General features: G+C 39.4%; 6 protein-coding genes across 7 annotated transcripts in view; all 6 read right to left on the bottom strand.

Moving 5' to 3' along the window:
- Positions 1 to 2,062, bottom strand: part of LOC137031666 (CMRF35-like molecule 7) — a 215,507-nt gene extending 213,445 nt beyond the window's left edge. The window contains exon 1 of the mRNA XM_067402779.1: positions 1,950 to 2,062. Within this exon, the coding sequence (XP_067258880.1) occupies positions 1,950 to 1,989 (40 nt within the window). The 5' untranslated portion in view covers positions 1,990 to 2,062. The remainder of the gene's footprint in view (positions 1 to 1,949) is intronic.
- Positions 1 to 27,369, bottom strand: part of LOC137032441 (B-cell receptor CD22-like) — a 900,294-nt gene that overhangs the window by 321,723 nt on the left and 551,202 nt on the right. The window lies entirely within an intron of this gene.
- On the bottom strand, positions 10,442 to 12,325 carry LOC137032695 (CMRF35-like molecule 1). Its single transcript, XM_067404582.1, has 5 exons — positions 12,206 to 12,325; positions 11,709 to 12,041; positions 11,344 to 11,424; positions 10,875 to 10,943; positions 10,442 to 10,508 (listed from the first exon to the last, which is right to left on the bottom strand). Exons 1-3 carry the CDS (start codon positions 12,243 to 12,245, stop codon positions 11,387 to 11,389), a joined length of 411 nt encoding a protein of 136 aa, XP_067260683.1. The 5' UTR covers positions 12,246 to 12,325; the 3' UTR covers positions 10,442 to 10,508; positions 10,875 to 10,943; positions 11,344 to 11,386.
- Positions 12,629 to 16,140, bottom strand: LOC137031533 (CMRF35-like molecule 1). Its single transcript, XM_067402546.1, has 8 exons — positions 15,898 to 16,140; positions 15,432 to 15,740; positions 15,271 to 15,321; positions 15,063 to 15,161; positions 14,295 to 14,366; positions 13,904 to 14,008; positions 13,792 to 13,814; positions 12,629 to 13,672 (listed from the first exon to the last, which is right to left on the bottom strand). The coding sequence occupies exons 1-8, from the start codon at positions 15,935 to 15,937 to the stop codon at positions 13,280 to 13,282; spliced, it is 1,092 nt and encodes a 363-aa protein (XP_067258647.1). The 5' UTR covers positions 15,938 to 16,140; the 3' UTR covers positions 12,629 to 13,279.
- Positions 17,737 to 21,539, bottom strand: LOC137032231 (CMRF35-like molecule 1). 2 transcript variants are annotated; one of them, XM_067403906.1, is made up of 8 exons: positions 21,401 to 21,539; positions 20,484 to 20,607; positions 20,323 to 20,373; positions 20,149 to 20,199; positions 19,938 to 20,039; positions 19,557 to 19,646; positions 18,510 to 18,559; positions 17,737 to 17,826 (listed from the first exon to the last, which is right to left on the bottom strand). In XM_067403906.1, exons 2-8 carry the CDS (start codon positions 20,557 to 20,559, stop codon positions 17,749 to 17,751), a joined length of 498 nt encoding a protein of 165 aa, XP_067260007.1. In that variant the 5' UTR covers positions 20,560 to 20,607; positions 21,401 to 21,539; the 3' UTR covers positions 17,737 to 17,748. The 2 variants fall into 2 exon arrangements, with proteins under 2 accessions (XP_067260007.1, XP_067260006.1); XM_067403905.1 differs by having other exon boundaries at positions 20,484 to 20,792; positions 21,401 to 21,525.
- On the bottom strand, positions 23,665 to 26,045 carry LOC137031532 (CMRF35-like molecule 7). Its single transcript, XM_067402545.1, has 8 exons — positions 25,865 to 26,045; positions 25,407 to 25,715; positions 25,246 to 25,296; positions 25,035 to 25,136; positions 24,875 to 24,916; positions 24,643 to 24,732; positions 24,412 to 24,461; positions 23,665 to 23,742 (listed from the first exon to the last, which is right to left on the bottom strand). The coding sequence occupies exons 1-8, from the start codon at positions 25,902 to 25,904 to the stop codon at positions 23,665 to 23,667; spliced, it is 762 nt and encodes a 253-aa protein (XP_067258646.1). The 5' UTR covers positions 25,905 to 26,045.

Raw genomic sequence — 27,369 nt, 5'->3', positions numbered from 1 at the left:
AAGCAGCTCATTCTGGTGTAATCTTAATTTTAAGTATTTTTACTACTTTGAGTACAAAGACGAGATCTTCGAGCAGCTGTCTGATGTTTCCTCTGTGCAGACATCACTAACACTGAGGAAAACCGCTCTAGGTAGGGTTCAGTTACTGGTGCTGTGAGGTGTTGGTGCACCTGTCACACATATCTTTATTTTTATTGCAGGATCTACAATTACGTACAAGATCAGGGAAAATACCATAGTGTATCTTTAACAATGAACAATAATAATGACAAAAAACAAATATGGGTTTGTATACATCATAGTTTGCGATTATATACACAGACATAAATCATGATGACAAGATTAAATATTCTGAATACTTAATGCATAAAATGTATTTTTAATTTATAAGCCTGAGGGATGAAACTAAAGCTAATTCAACAAGAAAAAGAGGAAAACAAATGAGATTTATGCCACCTTTGCTTGTGGATGGACATTTTTGCATATAAAATGAAGAAATTAACAATATATTCACACGAATTTGGGTTTTTGTAACAAAAAATAAATCACATCAGTAGTTAAAATATAAGAACTTTAAATTAACCCGAATATATATTTATTGTACTACAATTACAAATTTACTGGCAGCAGTTTCTTCAACAAGACCACAAAATAAGCAAGTTTGATTAATATCAAGATAGAAGAATTAAACCTGTCATGTCTTTTCAGTTGTTGCGCTTGCGATAACGTCGTAGGTCACATGATAACGTCAACATGGCGGATTATTCTCGGATCTCATTCATACTCAACGAGATTTGGCTGTTAAGTACCTACTCTTAGCGCTCGTTATGCAAGTACTTATTGAAATCAAGTACCTACTCATTGAGTAGGCGGTTTCGGACGCATCCATTTGGATTTTCTCAGCGTAAAGGTTGAGAGGCAGCATTTTCGATGTTCCTATAGTTTGGTCTGGGGTAAAAATATCCGCTTGTTAACTCGTGACGTAAGAAAACAACAAACGGTGCTAATATACAGACATAATGTGGTGTAATACTACAAAAAATCAGTCAATCGAGGGTGACCAATAGAAAAATGCCTTTCATCCTGGTTGGTAGAGACCGCCCACTGAGCTACAGCTTAACGTGCAAACAAAACTTTTCAATTCGCAAAACTTTTCAACTTGCAAAACTTTTCAGCTTGCAAACCTATTCACCTCGCAAGCAAAATATTCTGACCCGCAAAAAAGACAGCAGAAAAGAGAGCAAAATGTGTGGGTTTAGGATGAAAAGTTCTCGAAGTGCACAAGGAAAAATAAAGGTTTTTAAAGATTTACACGCACTGCAAATAATTCTGTTATCAATTTCTTTATTTTTGAACCTTAAGAAGACTTTTTTTGCAATATATATATTTTTTAATTACAACATGATTAGTTTTACTCTCAAACACAATATGTTTGTTTGAATAAAAAAGACACAAAAGAAACTCCATATTTAACCAGCAACATAATCTCTGATAAGACATCAGGTAAAGTCTTCCTGTCCACAGCACACCAGTATTGTCCTTCATCCTCTGTTCTCAGATCAGTGATGGTGACGGTGAAAACTCTGTTCTTCTTGTCGTCAGTCAGAGAGAATCTCTTTTCTTTAGCTGGAGATCCTGATTTAACCATGATGTCTTTATTTCCAATCGTACACTTGCCTTTACAAAAATACTTTGAATTTGATTCATATCCAGGTTCATATCTGCATCTGATCTCAACTCTCTCTCCTCTGTGTCCTGTAACTCTATCTGGAGCTCCTACAACAGCTGAAACAAAAATATCATTATATAGAGCTGTTATGTGTGAACAAGAGACATCAGCAGGCCAGAATAATAACTTACAAATATCATTCATATGAGTCTGATGATCATGTGATAATCAAGAGATCATGTCAAACTGTGTGTAAAAGAGCTCAGAGTCTCAAACTCACCTGTACAGATGCTGGAAAAGAGCAGCAGAACGTCCCACATGATCAACTTTGACAAGAGTTTCTCTAAAATAAAACACCAAACTCTGTGTGTCAAACGCTACTGTCCTTGTCTTCTGTGCTGAGTGAACAATGTGGCGTCAGCAACTAATATTAACATTTCCTTCCCTTCCTGTATCTCTGACCACATCAGCTCTACAGGACATCTTAAAGGAGCATATTTACTCTGACGAACTGCTTTTCTTTTGTGTTTTAATCCCTTTCTTACTTTCACTAGTTCATTTTAAACTTTCCTGTGGTGGACAAATTATTTTTAAAAGTTCAAATAAGCTATTCCATGTAATCGTTAAATCTTATTTTAATGAGCAAACTGCTGTTCATAATAGCTTTATATGGAGAATTAAACCACACAGCACTGGACCGGTCAAGTATTGTCATGAATCTAAGGATGGTGAGTTTGAAATCTGCTCAAAACTGAACCTTCACCTGAGAATAAAGTCACTTGTCAAGTAAACAAAGAGTTTGAGAGTGCAATTCAAGTGAACAAGGCCATACATCGACAGTGAAAATACAGTTAAAAATAAATAAATAAATAAATAAATCAATAAAAAACTCATGGGCTATAACCGTGGTATAAGCAGAATAATTGACTCCGCTTCGAGTCGTGACTGAATCACCACCTCATATGTGCATTATTTTTCTAATAATTCAACGGCCCCTCGTCAATTATTCCTTACTTGAATCACAGCTTAAAAAGTGCTTTGACATCAACAACCCATGTGCATTTTACCTCAAACTTGCATCTAGTTAACTTTCTAAAGTAGCAATCGCTTCAAAAAATTATATTCAGAATTTTATACCACTTTTTAATTTGTGATTGTGTAAAGGTTTTCACGAGATACCTACCTTTCGCGAACTTGCTTCCAACACTCATTCTCATGGGGGCACGGTGTGCACGGAGGTGAGGAGCTGTGCGCGCGCGAGTATGTGAGAGAGACGCAGGGAAATGAAAAGCAGCTGAACATTTGCTCTATGAAAGACATTGACAAAGACGAAAACTAAGGACATTTAATCTATCATTTTATTTTATTTTAGGTAGTTTTGCCAAACACACATTAGTACAGTTTTGGTTAGTTATGTTTTTTTTGTAATGCCTCGTTTTTATTTTTATTTCAGTTAACGACAATGTTTTTCCCACCTAGTTTTTGTTTTTTCGTTTGTTTTTGTTTTGTTTTTTTTCACCTCGTAAGGGCAACATGAGTCGAGAAGGGCATATGGGCAGTTGCCCGGGAAACCTGAGCAACCCCCCTGTGCACGTCCCTGCTTTCTAGTCACTTTAGAAACAAACAGATATCAATACATGCTAGAACTTTTCAGTTTTAAGGTATGTAAAGCAAACACTGATCACAACAATGGTGATCCAACGAAACTATTATTTTCAATAAAACATCAACATCTAAACCTCTGTTAATTCTCAATAATTCTTAACTGGTTAGAAATAAGTGAAGCTGGTAATGCTGTTTGTGGAGTTGTTTAATCCTCCTCTACTGAGATCTTCAGAGATTTTATGTCTTTTTTCATCAGTTGATTTCATCTAAGGCTGTTGTGGCGAGGGGGGCGTGGTTCAGCGAGGTCTGCAACCGGAGAGAATAGCGGGAGACGCTTGGTAAGTGAGTGGGTTGGATACAAATCACAAACACCTGTTTCTCATTCCAGTGATTGGCGCGGAGACAGGTTAAAACGCCATGAGAAGCAGGAGCGTGTGAGAGAGAGGGGAACTGTTGACTGAGTCGAGTCGAGGTTCGTGGAGTGAAGCCCTTGTGGATGGTGTAAACCAAACTCGGAGAGAAGCCCTTGTGGATAGTGTATGCCGAACCTGGAGTGAAGCCCTTTGTGGATTGTTTATTTTCGTTGTGCGTTGCACAGTCCTTCTGTTGACATTCAATAAAGTTGTTCGTCGTCCCTGACCACTTCCTTCCCCACTACGAACTTAAATCTACTACACTGGTGCCGAAACCCGGGAAGGAAGTCGGTAAGCACGTCGCCATGCAATCTTCGTCCTCCGCCACATTTGGCGGACATCATCGCGTCCCTCGCGGTCCTGCACCGCGAACAACAACAGGCCCTGCTGGAGTTAAGAGGCGACCAGGAGCGGTGTTTCCAAGCCATTCTACAAACCCAGCAGGAGGACCGCGAGGCGTTCCGGAGCTGGATTGACCGGGAGGTTCCCCGGGAGCCCACCGAACCACCCGCTGTGCCTGTCCACCTGCCATTAAATAAGATGGGTCCACTGGATGATCCAGAGGTGTTCTTAGACCTCTTCGAGAGATCCGCGGAGGCGTGTAAATGGCCGCGGGACCAGTGGTCGATGAGGCTGGTCCCGCTCCTCTCAGGAGAAGCACAGGTGGCGGCACAGCAGCTCCCCGTCCCGAACCTCCTGGTCTATGAAGACCTACGGCGGGCCATCGTCCAGCGGGTCGGTCGGACCCCGGAGCAGCACCGACAGCGCTTCCGCTCCCTCGACCTGGGTGAGTCCGGCCGGCCCTTCACGTTGGCCCAGCAGCTCCGGGACTCGTGCCGCAAATGGTTGCTGGCTGAGGGAAGCGACGTGGACCTGGTCATCGATCGCGTGGTGCTGGAGCAATTCATCACTCGGCTCCCAAAGAAGAGGGCGGGGCGGAACGGGACAGGCACCTTCCTACGGACCCAGGGGGGCGGGACTCCCTGCTGCCGGGACGGACCCCGCTCCTGCTTCTCCCCTCTCTCCGCGCCATGTATTCAGCCCACTCTCTGCCACTGGGGCGGCGGGCAGGTCTGGGCCGGCCTGTTGGCGGTGCGGGGATCCGGATCATTTTGTGGATAAATGTCCGGTTATGGAGGTCGGGACGGTGATCCGGGTCCTCGACGAACCTCAGGCCGCCCCTGGTCAGGCTGGCGGGTACCAAATACCTGTGAGTATCAAGGGGGGTACCTATCAGGCTTTGGTGGACTCGGGCTGTAACCAAACCTCTCTCCATCAAAGCCTGATTTCGTCTGGGGCATTGGATACAGGCCGCATGGTTGGGGTTCGGTGCATGCACGGGGATGTGGTAAAATATCCCGTAATGTCCGTCATAATTAAATTTAGGGGACAAAAGCATAGTGTTGAGGTGGCAGTTAACCCGCACCTCCGGCATCCGATAATTTTGAGAACGGATTGGCCCGTGTTTAAACAATTATTGGGATTTGCTCGGATGCCTCTTGGGGGAAAAGAACGCGGGGTGAGCAAGCGCGAGTACAGGTGGGAGAGACTGATCAGAGACCGGAGAGTTCTGCTGCAGGGGATCGGAGTGAAGCCGGAAGACTAATTCTTCCGGAACGCGATGATTTTCCCCTGGAGCAGTCTCAGGATGAGACATTAAAAAATGCATTTGATAGGGTCTCGATGATTGATGGTCAGCCTCTCCAGCCTGGACGTCCGCTTGCTTACCCGTATTTCGCGATTATAAAAGCTAGGTTGTATCGAGTGACCCAAGACACTCAGACAAAAGAAGATACAACCCAGTTATTAGTGCCAAAGAGCCACAGGGAAATGCTTTTCCACGCGGCTCATTCTAATCCAATGGCGGGGCATTTGGGACAGGCAGCGACACTAAATCGTCTCATGACCCGGTTTTTCTGGCCGGGCATTCACGAGAATGTACGCAGGTGGTGCGCGTCTTGTCGTGAATGCCAGTTGGTGAACCCACCGGCCACCCCAAAAGCGCCATTGCGCCCACTTCCATTAATGCAGGTCTCCTTCGAGAGAATTGGTATGGACCTCATCGGGCCATTAGAACGATCAGCAAGGGGACATCGCTTTGCTTTAGTCATTGTTGATTATGCAACACGATATCCTGAAGCAGTGGCTCTCCGCAACATTTCTGCTAGAAGTGTTGCGGATGCACTGTTTCGCTTAATCTCCCGGGTGGGGATTCCAAAAGAAATCCTCACTGATCAAGGCACAGCGTTTATGTCACGCACGTTACGCGAACTGTACGAATTATTGGGCATTAAATCGGTTCGTACCAGCGTCTTTCACCCACAAACGGACGGGCTGGTCGAACGTTTTAATCGCACGCTTAAATCCATGATTCGTAAGTTCGTTCAAGAGGACGCCAAAAATTGGGATAAGTGGTTGGAACCTCTGTTATTCGCAGTACGAGAGGTCCCGCAAGCCTCCACGGGGTTTTCCCCCTTCGAGCTTCTCTTTGGGCGCCAGCCCCGTGGGGTGCTGGATGTCCTCAGAGAAACTTGGGAGGACGGACCATCTCAGGCCAAAAATGAAATTCAGTATGTGCTGGACTTGCGATCAAAACTCCACACTTTGGGGCGGCTATCAATGGAGAATTTGTTACAGGCCCAGCACAGACAGAGCCAACTGTATAACAGACGGTCTAACCTACGTAAATTCGCACCGGGGGAAAAAGTGCTTGTATTGCTCCCTACTTCCAGTTCGAAATTACTTGCAAAGTGGCAAGGACCCTTTGAGGTCACACGGCAAGTCGGCGAGCTCGATTACGAGGTGGTACGGTCCGACAGGAGGGGGGCACGTCAAATCTATCACCTCAACCTCCTAAAAAAATGGAATGAGGCAGAATCAGTGATGCTGGCGACGGTGATTAGTGGGGAGGATGATCTCGGACCAGAGGCGAATGTAAAATCTCAATCTCTCGCTCTGGTCCCGGGGGAGATCACCTCTCGCCCTCCCAGCTCACTGATTTATCCAAATTGCAAAAGGAATTTGCAGACGTGTTCTCTCCCCTGCCGGGACGTACCAACCTCATTCAGCACCATGTCGAGACGGAGCCGGGCGTGGTTGTTCGCAGCCGGCCGTATAGATTACCTGAACACAAAAAAAAGGTAGTTCAGGACGAATTAGAGGCAATGCTGAAAATGGGAGTAATAGAAGAGTCCAGCAGTAACTGGGCGAGCCCTATAGTTTTGGTTCCTAAGACCGACGGCTCGGTTCGTTTCTGCGTGGACTATCGCAGGGTGAATGCAGTGTCGAAATTCGACGCGTATCCAATGCCGCGGGTGGACGAATTGCTTGACTGGCTAGGTGCGGCTCGATTTTATTCGACACTGGACTTAACGAAAGGGTACTGGCAGATCCCCTTGTCGCCTTTATCCAAAGAAAAGACAGCTTTCACAACGCCGTTCGGATTACACCAATTTGTTACGCTTCCGTTCGGGCTGTTCGGGGCACCGGCCACCTTTCAGCGACTCATGGATAAAATTCTCCGGCCCCATGTTGCATTTGCGGCTGCCTATCTAGATGATATTATCATCTATAGTAATGATTGGCAGCGGCATATGCAGCATGTGAGAGCCGTCCTGAGATCACTGACAGCGGCTGGGCTCACGGCCAACCCGAAGAAGTGTGCAATTGGGCACGTGGAAGTAAGGTATCTGGGCTTCCACTTGGGGCATGGGCAGGTGCGTCCCCAAATTTACAAGACGGCAGCGATTGCGACCTGTCCGCGCCCCAAGACCAAAAAGGAGGTTAGACAGTTCCTCGGGCTGGCGGGATATTATAGAAGGTTTGTACCTAATTATTCGGCCCTCACCAGCTCGTTGACTGATCTAACTAAAAAGGATGCTCCAGATACGGTCCAGTGGACGGAGCCGTGCCAGCAGGCTTTCACCCAGGTAAAAGCTGCTCTATGTGGCGGGCCATTGCTTCACTCTCCTGACTTTTCTCTCCCTTTTCTGTTGCAGACTGACGCGTCGGACAGGGGGCTGGGTGCTGTCCTGTCCCAGGAGATAGAGGGTGAGGAGCGGCCGGTACTCTACATTAGCCGTAAGCTCTCGAAGAGAGAAGCTAAGTACAGTACCGTAGAAAAAGAGTGTTTGGCAATCAGGTGGGCTGTCCTCACCCTCCGCTATTATCTCCTGGGACGGGAATTCACTCTCTGTTCGGACCACGCTCCCCTGCAGTGGCTCCACCGCATGAAGGATACCAACGCGCGGATCACTCGTTGGTATCTGGCTTTACAGCCTTTTAAGTTCAAGGTGGTCCACAGGCCGGGTGTTCGAATGGCTGTGGCCGATTTCCTCTCCAGAAATGGGGGGGGGTTGCGCAGGCCGGACGGCTCCCCGGCCTGAGTCGGGCGGTGGGGGTATGTGGCGAGGGGGGCGTGGTTCAGCGAGGTCTGCAACCGGAGAGAATAGCGGGAGACGCTTGGTAAGTGAGTGGGTTGGATACAAATCACGAACACCTGTTTCTCATTCCAGTGATTGGCACGGAGACAGGTTAAAACGCCGTGAGAAGCAGGAGCGTGTGAGAGAGAGGGGAACTGTTGACTGAGTCGAGTCGAGGTTCGTGGAGTGAAGCCCTTGTGGATGGTATAAACCAAACTCGGAGAGAAGCCCTTGTGGATAGCGTAAGCCGAACCTGGAGTGAAGCCCTTTGTGGATTGTTTATTTTCGTTGTTGTGCGTTGCACAGTCCTTCTGTTGACATTCAATAAAGACTCAGTCAGCAGTTGTTCGTCGTCCCTGACCACTTCCTTCCCCACTACGAACTTAAATCTACTACAGCTGTGTTATGATGTTATTTATGTCCATTCGTTGTTCACCCCCCTGTTTATTCTGTAATGGTTTGCTCTGTTTTACTAGTGGATTAACATAAGCATCTTTAAGAAATTATGCTCCCTTCAGTATTGGCACATTTCCTTTAAGAAAGAAAGAAAGAAAGAAATAACTCTAATGAAGTTTTTGACTGGAGTTTATTTAATGTTTGTTGTTGATTGTGCAAGAACTTTCAGTGAACAACTGAAACCTGAATGAAAATCCGAATCAATTCTTTGCCCAAAAGGACAACGAATGATTATTGGTACTACATGCTTGTTATCATCAGGTGTCTTCAATAATGCTCATTCATCCCTCAATTAATCACTTATGTATCTAATTAACTCTAACGCTGCTTCAGTGTTGCTTTATAACATATAAACATAAACCTATTTAAACACTGAGCGGTGTTAATTTAACACCAATGTTTTTCCTTCACACACCCATATCAAAACCTGAATGCGTGAATTCATGGATGAATTCTGCACATCTGCAAATTAATATGTGAATTCCTGCAATGAGAGTTGCACACTTGTAGAATATTTTCACACAAATACATTGCTTTTCTTGGATATTTTTCTAGCTAAATCACAAATCCATAAAACACTACGAGTCTCAAACACTGTTTTTTCACTAACAATTCCCTGCTCTTTCACTTTTGTATCACATATCTGTGTGAAATGTGGAGTGAAAAAGAGATGCGGGGACGGCCACTGTTCAGACACCAGGGGATTTTGGCCAATCAAAGGAGCTTATTTGAGCGTCTGGGTAATGGAGTGGGAATGCACATTACTTTGTGTTTGAGTTTGTGAATGATCTGCGCTGTTTGGCTATACTCCTGTGCCAGTATTACTGAAATATTAAAGGCTAATCATAGCATCATATCTTATCTGTTTAGTAACAATGATGATTTCAGTTATGATCTATTGGCTAATGTTTTATGGAACAAAAGACACAGAATAGATGGACTTTTACTGTTTACAAACACTCAGGCAGAACAGAGCTGTGTGTTTGTAATGCATAACAGTGACTGTGAAATATGTGTTGTAGGTACAGGAGAGTCATGTTTTGAGTTCTGATGTTTGGATCAGGATCATTCGGTTAGTTTTGTTACTCAGATCTGGCAACCCTGAATCTGAGACATGAATCACTTCAGACAGAGGATACAGGACTGGAGCTAAACATGCTTTATTTATACATTAAATGATTTATAAATTGTTTTGTACAGAAAAATTTTAAATATTGAATAATTAGAATTTTTTTTTTTTTTTTTTTTTTAGATTTTACTTTTTTATTCATGTTTTATTACTGAATATATCGTTCCCTCGTTGGTTGAGATGTTTTGTGGATGTGTTGAGATGTTTTGTGGATGTGCTGCTGTCACGTAGATCAGTTCTGTCCTTCTGTCCTGTGTTGGGTCAGGTGACTTTATAGTGGCATAATAATCACAGTCTGTATCTGTCACCTGATTGGTCGAGTGGGTATGACCGGGGTTTGAATCAGGCTGCTGATTGGTTACTGTGGCATAAACAGTAGAGACTTCTGGGTGGTTGCCGAGGTGTGATGCAGGCATCTGATTGGATGAAGATGTTACCGCGACGACATCGCTGTTTGGAATCTCTTCATACATGCGGTCAGTCTGAAAAACAATCAATAATTTACTAGTTTATATAGATAATACTCTCTGTTTATCGATAAACAATAATATTTCTGATCTTCTACAGTTAGAGATTTGAACACCCACCTCTGTATTGTGCTGCACATTTTGCTGAACTAAAGCTGAATGGAAACAAAGAAAGACTAAGTCAATTCATACACTAAAACAGGACTTTAATAATACTAATACTAATCACAAACAAAGCATTACCTGTCCCACATTTCCTTTTCCTCTTTTTCAGGATGAGGAACGTTCCAGAACACAGAGTCAGAACCAGCAGAACCGAACCCAGACCGCCAGCAACAGAAGCCAGGTCTGAACAGGACATGATATTACATGATATGATATTATACATGATATTACAAAAACAACACACTACTGATTCTGCTTATACTGTTAAATGAACATTAACAATCTAATCATTTATACAATTGTAAATCATTTTTATTATAGTACTATAAAAATATTGAAATATATTGTCATCATATTGTGTAACTGAAGTGAAACTGCAATGGTAAACCTCAGCTCGGAAGGAAAACCTTCTGTTACGGTTGATGGTAAACCAAATTAACCACACGAATATGGGTCTCCACACATGTTCAAACCAATTTCCTTTCTCCAAAATGAGCTTGTTCTGTGCGATCAAAGAGTTGCATTATGGGTAGTGCAGTTTGTTCTTACGAGTGGTTGGCTGATGGAGTTCAACGGTAGTATTTCCTGTTGTTCTTGTTATTTCTGTCCGATGAGTCACTGACAGAGAGAAACACAGTGACGTGTGAACGAGCCGCTCATATGATAAAATCATGAACACATAAATTAAGCTCCTCATTCACACACACAAAACATCCACATCATGTGAATATTAACAGATGTTGTATGTATATTTTTTATTCACAACATAGATCACTATCTACTGAAAACATTTTAATGTTCATTTTAAAGACACTTCCTTATCCAAAGCAAATGTTTAATAAGAGGGAAAATCCCACCAGATCAAATTTCTGTGGACTAAACCTTCAGTGTTCAACACCTTTAACACACATTTCATCTCAAAGGAATCATCTAACATATATAAATACATTAAAGTACATTTAGATGCACAATATTCAATAAATCAGAGTCATATTGAGCGGCAGACAGATGAACTGACCTGATTGTAGATTCAGATCTGCTGTGCTGAAAGACGACTGTGTTTATGAAAAAGAGCTGATGGTTGAAACTTCAGTTTTACCTGAAGGGTCACAGGAAAGATCAACTTAAAGGATACAATATTTAATTTAATCTCTCTTTTAATCACTGTTTCATGTTGTCCCAAAGAAAAACCCTTTAACTGCAGTAAAATCACTGTAACACACTGCTTGTAGTGGATCATTGCTGTATTTTACACTCAACACACTGAAATCTAAGCAGAAAATCAACTCAACACAACAACGTGAGTCAACTTACAAGATTAATGACATGATCAATCACTGTCAGCTTGTTTCCGTTCTGATTTTCACAAAATGAACCACTTACCCTGATTAACCTGCAACAAAATCTCTGAATAGACGTCAGCTAAAAGGATATCAGCAATGAAAGTCCTCTTCACAGCACACCAGTATTGTCCTTCATCCTCTGTTCTCAGATCAGTGATGGTGACGGTGAAAACTCTCTTCTTCTTGTCGTCAGTCAGAGAGAATCTCTCGTCTTTAGCTGGAGATCCTGATTTAACCATGATGTTATTTGACAATAAACAGTCACCTTTACAAAAATACTTTGAATGTGATTCATATCCAGGATTATATGAGCATCTGATCTCAACTCTCTCTCCTCTGTGTCCTTTAACTGTATCTGGAGCTCCTACAACAGCTGAAACACAAATATCATTATATAGAGCTGTTATGTGTGAGCAAGAGACATCAGCAGGCCAGAATAATAACTTACAAATATCATTCATATGAGTCTGATGATCATGTGATAATCAAGAGATCATGTCAAACTGTGTGTAAAAGAGCTCAGAGTCTCAAACTCACCTGTACAGATGCTGGAAAAGAGCAGCAGAACGTCCCACATGATCAACTTTGACAAGAGTTTCTCTAAAATAAAAGACCAAACTCTGTGTGACAAACGCTACTCTCGTGATCTTCCGTACTGAGTGAACATCTTGCAGCCTCAGAAACTAAAACGAACATTTCCTTCCCCTTTTGTCTCTCTAACCACATCAGCTCTACATGACGTCTGTAATGGTTTACCAGTTCACCAAACTATATTGCATAGAGAAGCAGTGTTGTGCTCTTTGAGGAAGGGATGATCCACTTCATTATAAGGTGGTCAGAGTATCTGTGACTTTTACTCTGTATATAAAATGTGAGTGTTTCATGTAGCATTCCAGTCTTGCTGCTTATTGAACATGATTGTCAAGAACTGCTCTGAGACACAAAGGTTGAGGATCCAAACACAGTATTTATTAAAAGGGTAATACACAATCATAATCCACATTCAGGCAAAAGGTCATACACAAACAAACAATAGCTGAGTAAAGCGCTGAGGCAAAACGGAGAATCCAAGGGAACAGGCGGATAATCAAAAGAACCAGGACACAGGAGAAACAGGATACATAAGCGCTCAGTTAGACACATGCAAGACTTAGCAAAGAATGACAGAGGGATTATTAAATAGAAATGATGAGATCAAAATATGGTGGTGATGTTAAATGTGTTAAATTAAGATATATGAAGGTAAAATACACTATATAAATGCCATCGTTTATAAAAGCATGATTATCGTATTGTATTTCAGGAACAGTACAACATCTCAATTAAGAAGAGGCTTACACTAGCCATCATACTCTGAGGGTATGAGAGGAGTTTCAGCACAGCGCCACCTAGTGTTGATGAATAATAGAACATTGATATTTTGTACCTATAACTTCAGAATAGTTTGACCTCAGAGGAGTTTGATATCAAGCTGAATGATACATAAATATCCCATATAGTAACATTTGTGGTTAGCAATATTATACACTTTATAAAATAGTTGAAGAAAAGTGTGTCAAAAATATCGATTCAGTAAAGAAATTTTACCAGATTTTATTTTTACTTGGAACATTATTTACAATGTCTGTGGACAGACTTTTTCTTGATCTCTGAATATATCAGACCCTCATTGGTTGAGATGTTTTGTGGATGTGTTGAGATGTTTTGTAGATGTGTCGCTGTCACATAGAGCAGTTCTGTCCTGCTTTCCTGTGTTGGGTCAGGTGACTTTACATTACCATAATAATCACAGTCTGCATCTGTCACCTGATTGGTCGAGTGGGTGTGACTGAGGTTTGAATCAGGCTGCTGTTTGGTTACTGTGGCGTAAATGACAGAGACTTCTGGAAGGTTGTTGAGGTGTGATGCAGGCGTCTGATTGGATGAAGATGCAGGCATTTGATTGGATGAGGATGTTACCATGGCGACGTCACTGTTTGGAATCTCTTCATACATGCGGTCAGTCTGAAAAACAACACATATATTAATAATTTACTAGTTTACATAGATAATACTCTCTGTTCATCAATAAACAATCATTTAACATGTATTTCTGATCTACAGGTAAAGATTTGATCACTCACCTCCGTATTGTGCTGCACTAAATCTGAATGGAGCATGAATAGAGAAAAAAGACCAAGTCAAATCAGTTCAAACACTAAAAACAGGACTTTAAAATCACAAATAAAGCATTACCTCTCCCACATTTCCTTTTCCTCTTTTTCAGGATGAGGATTGTTCCAGAACACAGAGTCAGAACCAGCAGAACCAAACCCAGACCGCCAGCAACAGAAGACAGGTCTGAACACATCGATAAACACATGATATTGTAACATTACAAATATCTATAGTTGTTATATATTGTAACTGAAGTGAAACTGCAATGGTAAACCTCGACTCTTCAGAAGAAAACACTTCTCTTTATGGTTGATGTCAAACTGAATTAACCACATGAAAACTGATTTGTGCATCATTTTATGTTTAAACAGGAGATAAAATGTGTCTCCACAAATGTTCAAACCAATTTCCTTTCAAAGAGTGATCATCTGATGTGTGTTGCATTATGGTTAGTGTAGTTTGTGCTTACGAGTGGTTGACTGATAGAGTTCATCTGTAGTATTTCCTGTTGTTGTTCTTGTTTCAGTTTCTGCTTGAGACACTGACAGAGAGAAACAACAGTGACATGTGAATGAGCTGATCATGTGATAATATAATAACAAATAATAATAATAAACCCTGACAGTAGGAACAAAAACACACATAACATTGTTTGTCCTGTGCTGTTGCTGCATAAGAACAAAGGTTGTGTTTTCTGTTCATAACACTGATTAGTGATAATCACATGACATTAGTGCTCATTTAGAAGATGCTTTATTATCTGAACTGATACAGTCACTTTGTATAAAAGTGTTTGTCAAATGCATGAAAAACTTATGTGAAGTAATGCGGCATTCATGCCATGATGATTTTACTCAGAAACTGTAAAAGAAAGAAAATACTAAAGAAAACAGGCTGTGAAATGACACCTCAAACATTCAGTTGTCGTACATTTGATTAAAGTGTTGAGGAACATCTCTGACTATCGAAGCCGCTGCCATTTTTTGCCATTTTCTGAGCTGGCGCAAGTTTGTGAAAAGACATGAACTGTGCAGTTCATTACAGGAATTACATCATGATCATGAATGCAGCATTTGATTTGTGTACAGAAGCTTTGACGTCTCTGTATTCAATATAATCAGACTAGTATTGTTTTATTGAAGTTATGACTTATGTATGCAAACAGTAACTTCACATTAATAATATTTTCACCAAATTGCATGTGAGTGTATATGTCTACAGGTGTGAGTTAAGGTACCTGTGCTGCTGTGTTCAGTGTTGTTGTGTTCAGTGCTGGTGTTAGTATACGGATGAACGGTGGATGTTGAGATCTGGACAGGTCTCGGCCTCTGTGGAGCTGAGAAATGAGGAAGAGTCGTCACACCATTCAAATTAAACAAATATATTCATAAAACAATAAACATGAATGATGAAGCAGATTGTTGTTTAATAATGAATATCAGCACCTGGATGGAGGGTGGATGTTGAGATCTGGACAGGTCTTGGTCTCTGTGGAGCTGAGAAATGAGGAAGAGTCGTCACACCATTCAAATTAAACAAATATATTCATAAAACAATAAACATGAATGATGAAGCAGATTGTTGTTTAATAATGAACATCAGGCACCTCTGTTCACAATCAGCTGGATTTCTTTAAATTCTCCCCATCCAGCTCTACAGCCGTATATTCCAGCATCTTCCGTCTTCAGGTTTCTGATGGTCACTGTAAATGATCTGGTCTGACGATCATCCTGCAGTGAGAATCTGTCCTTAGACTTTCCTCCATCAGATCGTAGTATAATGACACTCTCTCTGAAAACTCCTTTGTAGAAGTATTTGTAAGAGTCTTCATATCCTTTAGCATAAGGACACTTAATAATCACTGATTCTCCCTCCGTTCCTCTCACTGTAATGTCCACAGACAGTGACCTGATCACTGCACACACACACACACACACACACACACACACACACACACACACACACACACACACACACACACACACACACACACACAGCTTTACTCATGTACACTGATAATAAGTCATAATAACAGATAATAAACACTTGTATTAGAGATCTTGAGCTCTTACCCGTCAGCAGAAACACACAAACTGTCAGCAGAAACTTCATTTCTTCATCAGTTCAGTTCAGAAAATCAGTCTGAAACTCTCAGCAGTTCCTCAAACTACTTTCTGAAACTCAAATAACAATAATACTGCTCTCTTCTATCGGTGGAGAATAAAATAATACATTTGTTTCTCGTCTCACGTGTTGAGAGTCCAACTCTACTGTTCACTGACTGCGTGTCTGTGTTTCTCTGTGGGGTTCGGTGAGAAAACGCCTCTCAGTTTTGACCAGGAAATTAACTGTGAATTCATGAACCACAAACTGTTTCCTGTCCTCTCCGTTTCTCCGTCTTTAATATGTTTGAGTGATTTCTGATGGCCTGTTGCTCCTTTTCTAATTCTAATTTCATTTTTCTTTTTATTATTTCAAAACATGTTAACATCACTCACTTTTAAAGAATCAATCCTTGCTGATTGAAAAGGACAAATGTAAAAGCATTGAGGTGAATAAGAAATGCTTCTTAGAGTTATTTTATGTGGTAATCGTCAGCATTCTAATTATTGTGATACAACATTGTCTTGCATTTCAGAATGAAAAGACAAATATTTCAGGTGAAGGATAATCCACTTCTTAACTCTTACACTGTGTTATGATCTATATGATCTTATTATTTTTTATTGTGAATATTAAGCTTGTCATTATTGCTGATCATTGTTGTACTATGATATTGTAATATTTACCATTATATAATCAGAGGAGAATAGAAACGTTTATGAAAGTGTCACTCCAAAATACAATAGCAAAATATATAAATATGTTACATTCATACCCATTGTGTGAGCTGTCTCTTTAATACCGCGTGGTTTATAATATGTTGATGCTGATTGGGCTGACATTTCTGACACACCCACCAAACAAGAGAATACATATCTCAAGCCTGTTGCAGACCGTTTCCGGGAAACTTCACAAGTTCACATGTACATATAATCCAAGAATAAACGTTTTGGGTATTTGGCTTGCTTTCTGCGGGGAGGGCTCCAAGCTCGGAATATTGACCCGAACCCAGAGTACTCATTCAACCCGGATAACCGTTGTGCAACGATTTGAGCTTGAACGTGCCCCAGCATCAAAGCTCTTCCTGTGGCTGTAGTTTGACTTCCTGTTTGACAAGTGTGTGTCAAAGACATCTCATGTTTAACTGAAGCAAACCTTATAGTAACATGTTGATAAAGATATTCATTAGCATCTCAACAGCAGTTGCTTCTAACAGACTCCAAAAAAAAAAAAAAAAAATGTACCATTTGCTTTCAATGATTTATCAGAATATGCAGCTACTTTTGAATGGTCATGAATGGAGAAAGATGCTCTCTGGCAGCAGATTATTGTAGTTTCAACATCAACCAGCAGGAGTGAACAGATGAAACTAACCTGAACTGAACATTCATATACACAGTAATAACTGCAGACAATAATAATGAAATAAAATACATGCTTCACTTGCAATCCAGAATAACATGATTGAATTAAGTCTATTAAACTGCAGAATGAAAGAATCTCATGAGACTTTCAGCTTCAGAAAATAATACATTTATTCTATGATCCATATCCAGAATCAAACGTAAAACACACATTATATTTACAATAAAAAAAGACCAAATAATCAAGTAATGAAGATGAATCTGATCTTTCTGAACTCTAGAATGAACAGACAAAACAAGCTTGATTATGATTCATGTTCAGAAAAACAATGACAATGATGAGAAGGATGAAGATGATTTGGCATAATATAATATAATATAATATAATATAATATAATATAATATAATATAATATAATATAATATAATATAATATAATATAATATATGACAATAGTTCATGAACAACGGCTGTAAAATACAGTTGTAATTGTGTCTCTGTCCTCTGGATCACAGTGAGGTTCAGCGTCTTTGATCTACAGTCACAGGAAACAAGAGTTAGTCAGTGTAACGGAGGACACTGTAGACGAGCCGAACCCAAGTGCAGCTAATTAAAGATCATCCAGGACAAAAAGAAACAAGACAAGATGATAACTAGACTTGATAATCTTAACATGACCATAAACATGAAAATAAACATGAACGTGACTTCGTGACTTCGTGACATGACAAGACTAGATGCATGAGACTCTCTTACAGGGAACAAAGCTCAACAAGAGAACAATGAAACATGAGGGCTGTTTATACAGAGAGACTAATGACTAACAATGAACACCTGTTCATCATCAAACCATGAACCAATGAGAACATGACACATACACAAGGGAACCAATCAGAACAACACATGAACAGGGAAGCACATGACAGGATCACATGAGGAGCAAGAGAAACACATGACAAACAGGAAACATGACTGTGACTAAACTTCAAAATAAAAGACCTGACAACAAGAACATGGTGCAAACGTGACAGTTAAACGAGAAAAATAAATCTGTTTAAAGTTTTAACACATGAATATATAATTCACACACAATATTCAGTGTCTGAAGATCACTGCCATCACAGTCTCTGTTTCAGTGTCATTACAGTGTTGAGAAAGAAACTGCTGTAAACCTGGAGTTCAATAAATAACCATAATCATCAGTTTCTGATCACTCACCTGTTCATAAAACACTGGATTAAACTCTACAATGGAGGACGACAGCAGACCTGTGAAACAGATCAATGTTAGTCTTTCTTAGATACTTCCCAGACAGCAGCATAGTGTGGCTCAGATCCGGCCCACATCTGGTACATATGGGGCCTGTTTACACCTGCTCACTTCATGTGTTTTCTCTGATCGTATAGCTATCTGATTTATAAAAACGATTGCATTTACACCTGGCCACATAAATGTGTCTCCGCAAAATGGATATAAATCCGATCTTCAATTCCCACGCTATATGCAGATTTCATGGAGTTCACGTCACCGAAAACAACAAATATGAGCTGCATTTTATTGATCATTGGCTAATTTCAAAATCAAAGACCGCAATAGGAGAGAGCGTGGCCACAGCACTGGTAAGATCATTTAATCTCGTTACTTTTAATGAAGATGATTGTGTTTTGAGAGTTGTGGCTTACTTTCAGTTTGATTTGTGTCAGTTTGCGCATTGTCTTGCTGAAGAAATCCTCAGCTGCTCATCTGCGGTGATGTGTGCTGCAGTAGCGCTGTCATATCTAACTATAACATGTTATTTAGCCTATAACACGCTCTCACACGTTTATTTTTTAGTATTTTTGGGAGGAGTTAAATTTACATATGTGGTTTCAACAGCTAGATGCATTTAGACCTGTTCAGTTTTGACTGGAATGTGTCCCAGATCATCTCCTGAAGTGGTTTGAGCGATCAGATTTATGTTCATTTCGAATGCGTTTCGGAGGGCATTTAGACCTGGTCTTTTCACGATCGGATAGCTATCCGATCAGTGAAAACGCATGAAGTGACCAGGTGTAAACAGGCCCATGGATTACATACGGACCAGATATGGGCCGGATCTGGCCTGACACTATGTTGCTGTCTGTGTTCGATTATCTTATAGTTCATAATTATAAGATCCTTTAATTCAGATACTTAAACATGTTATCCTAAACCTGACTTTTCAGTCTTTTGTTGCTCAAAATGCTGAAACATCAAATAAAAGGACTGTTTAGTGTAAAATATTACCTTTATTCTTCATTTTATTTCGTACAGCCACTATAATCAGAGGAACTGCTATCAGGAGTAAAACCAAAGCCTCCACAGTGACGATAATCACTGAAAAACACAAGAGGAAACAGCCAGAAGAATCAGAATAGAAACCGGTTTACAGAATGATTAAATGAAAGACTTACATGAAAAAAAGAGGCATATGAGGATTATTGAAAGTCATGTTGCAATGACAACCATCAGTCACTTCCTGCTCTGATGACAGTGTTATTTAAGTTCATTTCTTCATGTGATAGAAATATAGTACAGAGAGACGCATGTCAGGTGAAGACGTATTGCAGACATATTATTACAGTGCATATTAAATAAAAGATATCACTGAGAGATCAGAAGATGAACCTGTTGAAGAGCTGATCTGATGGTCTGTGATGGTGATGCTGCTGGATTGTGGGATTGTGTCTGATGTTCTCAGATAGTTTGAAAATGAGCTGATAGTTTGATCTGAAGGGGAATAAAGACTGAGCTGTTATACTGACACATTAATGCACATAATCATGGGTTTATGTGAAGAGAAACTTGAGCTGGAAGATTAATATTCAATATCAGGCACCTGGATTGAAGGTGGAGGTAAAGATCTGGACAGGAGCTGTTTTCTGTGGAGCTGAGAAACAAGGTCACAGCGTAGAAATGACACAAATATATTAATAACACAATCATTAACTACAGCATGAAGCGCAAACATGAATGATTAAGCAGATTGTTGTTTAATAATGAATATCAGCACCTGGATGGAGAGTGGATGTTGAGATCTGGACAGGTCTTGGTCTCCGTGGAGCTGAGAAATGAGGAAGAGTCGTCACACCATTCAAATTAAACAAATATATTCATAAAACAATAAAGATGAATGATGAAGCAGATTGTTGTTTAATAATGAACATCAGGCACCTCTGTTCACAATCAGCCGGATTTCTTTATATTCTCCCCATCCAGCTCTACAGCCGTATATTCCAGCATCTTCCATCTTCAGGTTTCTGATGGTCACTGTAAATGTTCTGGTCTGACGATCATCCTGCAGTGAGAATCTGTCCTTAGACTTTCCTCCATCAGATCGTAGTATAATGACACTCTCTCTGTGAACTCCTTTGTAGAAGTATTTGTAAGAGTCTTCATATCCTTTAGCATAAGGACACTTAACAATCACTGATTCTCCCTCCGTTCCTCTCACTGTAATGTCCACAGACAGTGAACTGATCACTGCACACACACACACACACACACACACACACACACACACACACACACACACACACACACACTGCTTTACTCATGTACACTGATAACATAAGTGAAAGATTTGATGTTTAAAGTGCTGGTCTCAGCATTGAAGGAAGGTAGACAGAAGGTATTTTGTCCTCTGTTGAAGCTGTATTCTGTACTATAACATCTGGAACAGTTTCCATTATGAGGGTCCTATGGCCGAATGGAGAGATAAGAATGGTCCCTGCCTTTTGTATTGCAAGTATGGGAGAGGGTCTTCTTGGATCTCCAGGAAGGCATTGGTAGGTGGCCAGAAGTTGACCATATTTAGACTTGTTTTTCTATATGTATCACATTCCTATCCCATGAGCTATATGATGTATTCTCTCTCTCATTGGTTAAATCTATACTACACCCCTTGTACTCTTTTTATATAATCTCTGACCCAGCTAAATAAAAATGAGACTTTATACTCTCCCTCAGCGCTGAGATTGTTCATTCAATTAAGAGGACTGGGATGAGGCACGCCTCGGGATTCATAATCTAACTATAAGACATTAAATTAGAATAATAATAAACACTTGTTAGAGATGTTGAGCTCTTACCCGTCAGCAGAAACACACAAACTGTCAGCGGAAACTTCATTTCTTCATCAGTTCAGTTCAGAAAATCAGTCTGAAACTCTCAGCAGTTCCTCAAATGATAAAAACTCAAATACCCAATAATACTGCTCTCTTCTATCGATGGAAAAAAAAAAAAAAAAAAAAAAAAATATATATATATATGTTTCTCACGTGTTGAGAGTCAAACTCTACTGTTCACTGACTGTATGTTTGTGTTTCTCTGTGGTGTTAGCTGTGAAAACGCCTCTCAGTTTTGACCAGGAAATTAGCTGTGAATTCATGAACCACAAACTGTTTCCATTCTGTCTTTAATACGTTTGAGTACTTTATGATGCCCTTTTGCTCTTTTTCTACAACTAATTACATTTATATATATATATATATATATATATATATATATATAATATAATTTCAAAACATGTTGAAGGTGCTAAAGAGGATCTTTTCGTCGACTGAGAAACCAAAGACTGTTAGTGAGTTTTTGAAATGAGCGCATGCGTAAGAACAGCCCCCCTCCTTTCGAGGGAATGCCTCCCAAAACTCGTAAACACTTGTATAGGAACACAAGTGTTTACCACCGGCATTCACTGTGTCGTGTTAGTGGATTCATTATGTCAGACTCACTGCAGGTAACTCATAATCTGCAGTTGTTACTCCTGTCTCCTGACAAAAACATTGCATGCGGCGCCTGTGGAGTGTGGAAAGTTACTGGAGCGCGCAGCCGCGCTCGTCTCTCACCAGGAACGTCACGGCAGTGATTGACAAGCCAGAGGGCCAATCGTTTACGCGATGATCGCATAAACGATTGGCTGATGTTTTTAAGGCCCTACCTCGTGCACAGATGATGTATATTAATATTATTCCTTTCAGTGCACCTAATAAATAGTCTTTTATCAGTTAGTAAAGACAGTTTCAAGTAATATTGCAAAAATGTATTAAACAAAACATCCTCTTTAGCACCTTTAATTTAATGTTAAGCATGATCCACTTTTAAAGAAACAATCCAAAAGGACAAATGAAAAAGCATTGAGGTGAATAAGAAATGCTTTTTAGAGTTATCTTCTGTGGTAATCGTCAGCATGGCAAAAATGCTGTCGTTTACATAAAGTGTAAATAATATTTAATATATTATAATGTATATAAACATTAAGATCACTCTTTCTCCATCATTTGAGCTCTAGGAGAAAAGTTGCATTGTGGGAAATGTTGTGTTCAGCTGAAGCATCAAAGCTCTTCCTGTGGCTGTAGTTTGACTTCCTGTTTGACAAGTGTGTGTCAAAGACATCTCATGTTTAACTGAAGCAAACCCTATAGTAACATGTTGATAAAGATATTCATTAACATCTCAACAGCAGCTGCTTCTAACAGCCTCCAAAAAAAAAAAAAAAAACATGTGTCATTTATACATTTGCAATGATTTATCAGAATATGCAGCTACTTTTGAATGGTCACACTCTAAAAAATGCTGGGTTAAATATGGACAAAACCAGGGATTGGGTTGTTTTCACCCAGCCATTTTTTTCAACCAATTTTGGATTTATTCTTTTAGCCAGCAATATAGTAATATAGTAAAAGGCATATTTTTGCTCACCCCCAAATAGGGGCAAATTTGTGGGGTATTTTAAGCTGAAACTTGACCAGACCAGAGACTTATATTACATCATGTGAAAGAGGGCATAATAGGTCCTTTTTAACCCAACCTGCTGGGTTTGTCCATATTTTACCCAGCTTGGGTTGTTTTTAAAGCAGCATTTTTTAGAGTGCATGAATGGAGAAAGATGCTCTCTGGCAGCAGATTTTTGTAGTTTCAACATCAACCAGCAGGAGTGAACAGATGAAACTAACCTGAACTGAACATTCATATACACATTAATAAATAAAGACATACAAAATAGCAATAATGAAATAAAATACAAGCTTCACTTGCAATCCAGAATAACTTGACGAAAGAATCTCATGAGACTTTCAGCTTCAGAAAAAAATACATTTATTTTACTATCCATATTCAGAATCAAATGTAAAACTGCCACATTAATGATAATTACAATAAAAACACAAATTACCAAATAATCAAGTCATGAAGATGAATCTGATCTTTCTGAACTAGAATGAACAGACAAAACAGGCTTGATTATGACTCATGTTCAGAAAAACAATGAAAATTATTTGCCATTATATTATATTATATTATATTATATTATATTATATTATATTATATTATATTATATTAATTATATGACAATCGTTCATGAACAACGGCTGTAAAATACAGTTGTAATTGTGTCTCTGTCCTCTGGATCACAGTGAGCTTCAGCGTCTTTGATCTACAGTCACAGAAACAAGAGTTAGTCAGTGTAACGGAGGACACTGTAGACGAGCCGAACCCAAGTGCAGCTAATTAAAGATCATCCAGGACAAACAAAACAAAACAAGATGATAACTAGACTTGATAATCTTAACATGACCATAAACATGAAAATAAACATGAACGTGACTTCGTGACATGACAAGACTAGATGCATGAGACTCTCTTACAGGGAACAAAGCTCAACAAGAGAACAATGAAACATGAGGGCTGTTTATACAGAGAGACTAATGACTAACAATGAACACCTGTTCATCATCAAACCATGAACCAATGAGAACATGACACATACACAAGGGAACCAATCAGAACAACACATGAACAGGGAAGCACATGACAGGATCACATGAGGAGCAAGAGAAACACATGACAGGAAACATGACTGTGACTAAACTTCAAAATAAAAGACCTGACAACAAGAACACAAAGAAAATGTGACATTTAACAGAGAAAATAAACCTGTTTACAGTTTTAACACATGAATATAATAATTCACACACAATATTCAGTGTCTGAAGATCACTGCCATCACAGTCTCTGATTCAGTGTCATTACAGTGTTGAGAAAGAAACTGCTGTAAACCTGGAGTTCAATAAATAACCATAATCATCAGTTTCTGATCACTCACCTGTTCATAAAACACTGGATTAAACTCTACAATGGAGGACGACAGCAGACCTGTGAAACAGATCAATGTTAGTCTTTCTTAGATACTTCATCAGTTATTTTGTAGTTCATAAATGTAAGATCCTTTAATTCATATACTCACAAATGTTATCCCAAACCTGACTCTTCAGTGTTTTGTTGCTCAAATTGCTAAAAAATCCAATAAAAGGATTTATTTAGTGTAAAATATTACCTTTCTTCTTCTTTTTCTTTCGTACAGACACTATAATCAGAGGAACTGCTATCAGGAGTAAAACCAAAGCCCCCGCTGTTATAATAATCACTGAAAAACACAAGAGGAAAAAGTCAGAAGAATCAGAATAGAAACCGGTTTGCAGAATGATTAAATGAAAGACTTGCATGAAAAAAAAAAGGAATATGTGGACTATTGAAAGTAATGTTGCCATGGCAACCATCAGTCTGACCTTTGACTTCCTGTTCTGATGGATGGTGTGATGTGAATTTCACTTCATGTGAGAGAAATATAGTGCAGTAAGAAGTGTGTCAGGTGAAGATATCAGCAGTAGATGATAAACACATATTAAATAAAATATATTAATGAGAGATGAAGGTCAGAAGATGAACCTGTTGAAGAGCTGATCTGATGATCTGTGATCATGATGCTGCTGGATTGTGGGTTTGTGTCTGATGTTCTCAGATAGTTTGGAAATGAGCTGATAGTTTGATCTGAAGGGGAATAAAGACTGAGCTGTTATACTGACACATTAATGCACATAATCATGGGTTTATGTGAAGAGAAACTTGAGCTGGAAGATTAATATTAAATATCAGACACCTGGATGGAGAGTGGATGTTGAGATCTGGACAGGTGTCGACCTCTCTGGAGCTGAGAAATGAGGAAGATTCATTACACCATTCAAATTAAACAAATATATTCATAAAACAATGAAGATGAATGATGAAGCAGATTGTTGTTTAATAATGAACATCAGGCACCTCTGTTCACAATCAGCCGGATTTCTTTATATTCTCCCCATCCAGCTCCACAGCCGTATATTCCAGCATCTTCCATCTTCAGGTTTCTGATGGTCACTGTAAATGATCTGGTCTTACGATCATCCTGCAGTGAGAATCTGTCCTTAGACTTTCCTCCATTAGATTGTAGTATCACGACACTCTCTCTGAAAACTCCTTTGTAGAAGTATTTGTAAGAGTCTTCATATCCTCCTGGATAAGGACACTTAATAATCACTGATTCTCCCTCCATTCCTCTCACTGTAATGTCCACAGACAGTGAACTGATCACTGCACACACACACACACACACACACACACACACACACACACACACACACACACACACACACACACACACACTGCTTTACTCATGTACACTGATAATAAGTCATAATAACAGATAATAAACACTTGTATTAGAGATCTTGAGCTCTTACCCGTCAGCAGAAACACACAAACTGTCAGCAGAAACTTCATTTCTTCATCAGTTCAGTTCAGAAAATCAGTCTGAAACTCTCAGCAGTTCCTCAAACTACTTTCTGAAACTCAAATAACAATAATACTGCTCTCTTCTATCAGTGGAGAATAAAATAATACATTTGTTTCTCATCTCATGTGTTGAGAGTCCAAATCTACTCTCCACTGACTGTGTGTCTGTGTTTCTATGTGGTGTTAGCTGTGAAAATGCCTCTCAGTTTTGACCAGGAAATTAGCTGTGAATTCATGAACCACAAACTGTTTCCATTCTGTCTTTAATATGTTTGAGTACTTTATGATGCCCTTTTGCTCTTTTTCTAATACTAAATTACATTTGTTTTTAATATTACTATCCACTTTTAAAGAATCAATCCTTGGAAAAATCTGATTGAAAAGGACAAATGAAAAAGCATTGAGGTAAATAAGAAGTGCTTTTTAGAGTTATATTCTGTGGTAATCTTCAGCATGGCAAAAACACTGTTGTTTACAGAAAGTGTAAATTATAATTTAATATATTATAATGTGTAATAACATTAAGATCACTCTTTCTCCATCATTTGAGCTCTGGGAGAAGAGTTGCATTGTGGGAAATGTAGTTTGTCTGTTCAGCTGAAGCATCAAAGCTCTTCTGTGGCTGTAGTTTGACTTCCTGTTTGACAAGTGTGTGTCAAAGACATCTCATGTTTATCTGAAGCAAACCCTATAGTAACATGTTGATAAAGATATTCATTAGCATCTCAACAGCAGCTGCTTCTAACAGCCACAAAAAAAAAAACAAAAAAAAAACAAGTACCATTTATATGTTTTCAATGATTTATCAGAATATACTTCGGAATAATCATGAATGGAGAAAGATGCTCTCTGGCAGCAGATTATTGTAGTTTCAACATCAACCAGCAGGAGTGAACAGATGAAACTAACCTGACAGACCTTGAACTGAATATCCATATGCACATTATTAAGTAATACATGCTTCACTTGCAATCCAGAATAACATGATTTAATTAGTATATTAAACTGAAGAATGAAAGAATCTCATGAGACTTTCAGCTTCAGAAAATAATACATTTATTTTATGATCCATATCCAGAATCAAATGTAAAACTGCCACATTAATGATAATTACAATAAAAACATCAAATTACCAGAAAATCAAGTCATGAAGATGAATCTGAACTCTAGAATGAACAGACAAAACAGGCTTGATTATTATATTATATTATATTATATTATATTATATTATATTATATTATATTATATTATATTATATTATATTATATTAATTATATTATATTATATTATATTATATTATTAATAAACTAATTTGTGTTGAGGAGTTCATGATGGAGTGCTGGATTCTCATATAGCATAATAGTTCATGACACACAGCTGTAAAAATACAGTTGTTATTGTGTCTCTGTCCTCTGGATTACAGAGAGATCCAGTGTATGTGATCTACAGTCAC

This window comes from Chanodichthys erythropterus, chromosome 12 (genome assembly GCF_024489055.1).
Source record: "Chanodichthys erythropterus isolate Z2021 chromosome 12, ASM2448905v1, whole genome shotgun sequence".
Lineage (NCBI taxonomy): Eukaryota > Metazoa > Chordata > Actinopteri > Cypriniformes > Xenocyprididae > Chanodichthys > Chanodichthys erythropterus.
Note: the sequence above shows the minus strand (reverse complement) of the source record. Positions and strands in the feature narration are given on the sequence as shown.

Bases quoted from the DNA above. Each gene is read 5' to 3' on its own strand.
- LOC137032231 (XM_067403905.1), bottom strand. From the start codon at position 21,440: ATGAAGTTTCCGCTGACAGTTTGTGTGTTTCTGCTGACGG. The intron at 20,793-21,400 runs GTAAGAGCTCAA...GTGTGTGTGCAG, and splicing joins TTGTGTGTTTCTGCTGACGG to TGATCAGTTCACTGTCTGTG. The intron at 20,200-20,322 runs GTGCTGATATTC...CTTGTTTCTCAG, and splicing joins AACATCCACTCTCCATCCAG to CTCCACAGAAAACAGCTCCT.
- LOC137032695 (XM_067404582.1), bottom strand. From the start codon at position 12,245: ATGTGGGACGTTCTGCTGCTCTTTTCCAGCATCTGTACAG. The intron at 12,042-12,205 runs GTGAGTTTGAGA...TTTGTGTTTCAG, and splicing joins CTTTTCCAGCATCTGTACAG to CTGTTGTAGGAGCTCCAGAT. The intron at 11,425-11,708 runs GTAAGTGGTTCA...GTGACCCTTCAG, and splicing joins TTTGTTGCAGGTTAATCAGG to GTAAAACTGAAGTTTCAACC.
- LOC137031532 (XM_067402545.1), bottom strand. From the start codon at position 25,904: ATGAAGTTTCTGCTGACAGTTTGTGTGTTTCTGCTGACGG. The intron at 25,297-25,406 runs GTGCCTGATGTT...CTCATTTCTCAG, and splicing joins CCGGCTGATTGTGAACAGAG to CTCCAGAGAGGTCGACACCT. The intron at 24,917-25,034 runs GTTCATCTTCTG...TCTCACATGAAG, and splicing joins TCAGATCAGCTCTTCAACAG to TGAAATTCACATCACACCAT.
- LOC137031533 (XM_067402546.1), bottom strand. From the start codon at position 15,937: ATGAAGTTTCTGCTGACAGTTTGTGTGTTTCTGCTGACGG. The intron at 13,815-13,903 runs GTAATGCTTTAT...TGCTCCATTCAG, and splicing joins GAAAAGGAAATGTGGGAGAG to ATTTAGTGCAGCACAATACG. The intron at 13,673-13,791 runs GTGAGTGATCAA...GTTGTTTTTCAG, and splicing joins TAGTGCAGCACAATACGGAG to ACTGACCGCATGTATGAAGA.